Source organism: Pteropus vampyrus, unplaced genomic scaffold (assembly GCF_000151845.1).
Source record: "Pteropus vampyrus isolate Shadow unplaced genomic scaffold, Pvam_2.0 Scaffold384, whole genome shotgun sequence".
Lineage (NCBI taxonomy): Eukaryota > Metazoa > Chordata > Mammalia > Chiroptera > Pteropodidae > Pteropus > Pteropus vampyrus.
This window is the reverse complement of record NW_011889165.1, coordinates 1,584,725-1,589,290: the sequence shown is the minus strand read 5'-3', so window position 1 is coordinate 1,589,290 and position 4,566 is coordinate 1,584,725. Positions and strand designations below refer to the sequence as shown.

At 35.2% G+C, this 4,566-nt stretch overlaps 1 protein-coding gene across 2 annotated transcripts in view; it reads left to right on the top strand.

Annotated features, from left to right (window-relative positions):
- EAPP (E2F associated phosphoprotein) overlaps positions 1-1,205 on the top strand; it is a 12,254-nt gene extending 11,049 nt beyond the window's left edge. Inside the window, exon 5 of one of the 2 annotated variants that reach the window (XM_023523219.1) lies at positions 632-1,205. In XM_023523219.1, coding sequence (XP_023378987.1) covers positions 632-908 — 277 coding nt within the window. In that variant the 3' untranslated portion in view covers positions 909-1,205. The remainder of the gene's footprint in view (positions 1-631) is intronic. The other variant, XM_023523220.1, reaches the window with a different exon arrangement.
- The last annotated feature ends 3,361 nt before the right edge of the window (positions 1,206-4,566 follow it).

The window sequence follows — 4,566 nt, the reverse complement described above, 5'->3', positions numbered from 1 at the left end:
CTTGGTTAAATTTATTCCTAAATATTTTATTATTTTTGCTGCTACTGCGAATAGGGTTTTTTAAAAATTTCTTTTTCAGATAGTTTGTTGTTAGTGTATAGAAACACAACCAATTTTTATATATTGATTTTGTATCCTGCAACTTTACTGAATTTGTTTATTCTAACATTTTTTTGGTGGAGTCTTTAGAGTGGACATTATAAAGTCAGAAGCTCCTTAAGCTTTTAAAACTATAGCTTTTACTAAAATGGTGACCAGAATGGCACCACCTGTATTGAGAGAAGCACAGAGTCTCAGGTCACAATAGAAAAATGTGCAAAGATTATTTAAACATTACCTCTCAAGTTTTCTACAACTTTTCTCTTGTTTTTCTGATTTTGGAGAACAAAGTTTTTTCTGAGATAAAAGTTAATTTTAAAGCAGGAGAAAGGAATATATTCATTCTTTATACTATTTATTATTTGTTACCAAGTTCCTTTCTACTCTTAAAATAACTCAACATTTCTTTAAATTTCTCATTTTTTCCCATGTCTTTACTTCAGTAAGATTTTGATGTTCTCAAATTTTATCTAAATAGATAACTATTAAAATAGAACATAAATCCAAGTTCTCCATTTCATTTTCCTCTTAGGCATGAATCATACAAAACTCAATATAGAGCAATGTTTGTGATGAATTGTTCTGTCAACAAAGAGGAGATTCTAAGATACAAAACTCCAGAGAACAGGAAGAAGAGGCGAGGCCGGAAGAAGATGCGGTCTGACCGTGAGGATGCTGCAGAGCAGGCAGAGACAGAAGTGGAAGAAGTCTATCACCCCGTTATGTGCACCGAATGTTCCACCGAAGTGGCAGTCTATGACAAGGATGAAGTCTTTCATTTTTTCAATGTTTTAGCAAGCCATTCCTAAATAGCTAAGTTGACATTTAATTGCCCAATGTTGTATATAAAGCAGATATGGACAGTTATTTTTCTCCTGCCTACTTATATCAAGTGACATTATGAGTTGTTATTTGAAGGAGCTGTGTTTCATCTTTATCTCTTTGAACAAGAATGGTTATCAACATTCATCCCTCCCTCTTTCAAAACATTTCCCCAAGCTCTGATGAAACTGATTATTCATTCCCTTTTTGATGGACTTTGGAAACTTGGGGCTTTTTATTTATTAAAGCTCTTTAGAATTAAAATGTCCTGGGGTTATAAGTAATCTTTGTTTCTGAGTGTTATTTTTATTTTTTATTTTAGACATACTCTTGAAGTGATTAAACTAGAAAGTATTTTTTGACTTCTATCCGTATCGTTTGTGCTAAGAAGTATTTTTATTTCCCTTCTTAAGTAGCTGACTTCGAGATCTGCTATAATGGGAAGACTCGCTATGTGGCCTTCAGGTGTTAAGTCTCTTTATCTAACCTGGCAGCAGGCTTTTTAAATACATCTCTTCCTGGGCCTGCTTTTCTAATTTCTTCTGATATTGAAACTGTTGTTCCAGATAGCCTCTACCACATAGGAGGGAGTAATGGTATTTAGCAATTGTTACAATGGTATGGAGTTAGTATTCAGGTGCCTTGAATAATTAACATAGGTCTTTCCTTAAAAGGATTATACTTACCAGTATTCTAAACTTTATGAATTAATATAGTAAAATAGAAATTTGCAGTGAGAAAGAGCAACTTCATCCTCCACCCTTACTCTTAAAAATCCTGTTGCTGCCCCTTGTGTCTACTATTCTGGAATTTCTTTTGCCAGCAACCAATGTATGGTTTTTTTTTGTTTTTTGTTTTTTTTTGCTATTAGAGTAAAAATCATTAGTGGCAGCTTAGAGGAAATTACATTGTAGGCATCTGTACATTTTAACTTTTAAAAAGAATGATATAATTGAAATATTTCCAAAAACGACATTAGGAAACTCAGGGTCTTCTTGTTAATTCTAATAGAGATGTGATAGAGTATAAAAAAATCAGAAAATATGTTTTAACTCAGGCTCTACTGTAATAATCTTGGGCAAGTCTGTTCCTTTGAACTCCAGTTTTCTCACTAGAGCAGTGATTCCCCACAGAGGTCAGGGCTCAACAGAGCTTGAGGGAGACCTCTACATGCTCCCTCAGAGAATGATACACCTCCAGAAGGGAAAGCTTGTCCTTCCCTCTGTCTTGCCTTGTGCTCTTTCTAAAAGCTCCTTGTAGGGAGACCTGGAACCAGTGATGGTATAGTGTTTGTACAAATAAGGTGGAGGCAGAAAAATGATAATAGTATATCGATATTTATCTGATTAGAAGCATTATATATACTTTTAAGTGTTTCAGTATATTGCCAGATGATATATTACAGAATAACACCACTAGTCTTATTTTAACCTAGTGTTTGCCATGCGGTAGCTTTGCAAGATTTCTGTCATTGCAAACCCTACTTTCTTCCCAGATTCCACAGTCACTCCTCTATCATATCTTCATCTCCACCTCAGTGGGGGATTCATAGTGGCCTTATACATAAAGGTCACTTAGAGCAGATATTAAAAAGGCACATTGTTGAGGTTCTACTCAGAATGTAATTCAATAATAAAAAAGGCAGGCTGTCACAGTGTATCAAGATGTAATTTATGATAATAAAGGGGAGGGACAGACTGTATAGGAGTTTTGTATACCATTGAAGCTAAATTTGAGCTAGTTAGAAATTTAAGATGACAATCGTAATCCCCAGGATAATTATGGAGATGTTGTAACACCACCACTACCACCACTACCATCATCATCATCATCATCACCACCACCATCATCATGATAACACAATAATGACAATAATAGCAATTACATGCCAGACATTGTGCTAGTTGTTTCACATACATTATCTCAATTCTTTCTGAAAAAATGAAGTTAGGATTCTTAGGCCAAATGTCAAGATTAATTTCTGCTATATTGAAGAATAAAATTAATAAAATACAGGTGAATAATTACACTGGAAATAACACGTCCATCAGCAGGGGAGTTGTTAAATAAATATGTTATATTCATAATGAAACATCATGAAGTCATTACAAACTATGAGGTAAATCTAAGTTTACTGACCTGGAAAAATGACTGCTGAACCTATAAGCAATAAATACAAGATACCAAAAAAAAAGTTGCAACAACAAGAAAATTTAAAGTAATCCAAGAATATATTTATTACAAAACTGTACAACTATTTTTTTTATGTCCTTTATAAAAAAAATCCTTCAACTATCTCAGGGAAATTGGTGCTGAACAGTTTTGATTGAAGCAGGAGGCTATGACAGTGTTTCCACCCAGTTTTAATGCATAGCGTAGATCGTGGAATATATTTTCTGTTCTTTTGTTTCTTTAGGATGCTTCCTGTAATGTGATTACATTTGGATTATTCAACAATCATAGTGTTTTTGTGAAAGAATTACAGCAAAATGGAGTTGATGTTGTCAAGAGAGCAATCTAAATTGGAGCCAGGTGGCCTCTGGGAAGCTGAGCTAACTCACCCCAGTACATGCAAAACTGAACTTTTGAACTGGGCTAAACCAAACACTACATCTTGATACAGGTCCTGGAACTGGATTTGCATCATTGAACTCTTAAAAATTTTTTTTCACCTAGCAATAAACATAAGTGATTAATCATGAATAGCATAGTGTAAGTCTGCTTGCCAGCATCAATCACAGCTCTTTCAAAGCAACTATGTAATCCTTTTGTAAGCTCCCCTTTTTCTGTCTTTATAAATCATGTATCTTATTTTCCACCTTGGAACACAGTTGGGTTTCTATGCAAATCCGTGTCCAAATTGCCATTCGTTAAGACCCCCACTTAAACCTTTTGTTTGACCATTCTTGGTCAAAACTGATTGACACTTTCAGCATAGCCTTCTTACATTTTGTAATTGTAAATGTTTTTCTCGTATCTCTGTGTTTTTATCATATCTAAACATGAAACTTTAAAGGTCTACTTGAGGCCTTAATCTGCCCCAATTGCCTTTTTAAATGAAGCATAAATTTTTAATATTTAAATGAGGTTTAAATTAATGTGTGGGCCTGGAGCTAGATTTGGTGATTCCACTGAAACTAATTGTTCTTTTTCCTGATCAGCTTGACTAACTATTAGTTTTTATTACTGTATGACAAATGGCTACAAACTTAGTTGCAGGAAATGACATATATTTATCATCCCATAAATTTTGTGAGTCAGGGCGACACAGTTTGGCGGTATCCCTACTCAGAGTCTCAGAAGGTTGTAATCAATTTACTAGCCAGGTGGCATTCTCATCTGGAGCTTTGACTGGGGAGTGTTCCACCTCCAAGCTACCTTGAGTTGCTGGCAGAATTCACCTCCTCATGGTTATAGTGCTGTTTTCTTGTAAGAGCTGCTCTACCTCTAGATGTGGCCTCCTGTCTCCAGATGTGGAAATGCAGCATTAAATCTGTTGCTTGTTAAATCTGTCACTTCTGTTTTTAAGGGTCCAGGATGTATCTGTGCGTATGGGCTGTTTCAGTGCGTATTATACATGGACTGTGGTGGTTTCTTTTCTCAGCTACTCTAACCCCTAACCCCTAGAAACTGCCCTCCCACCCC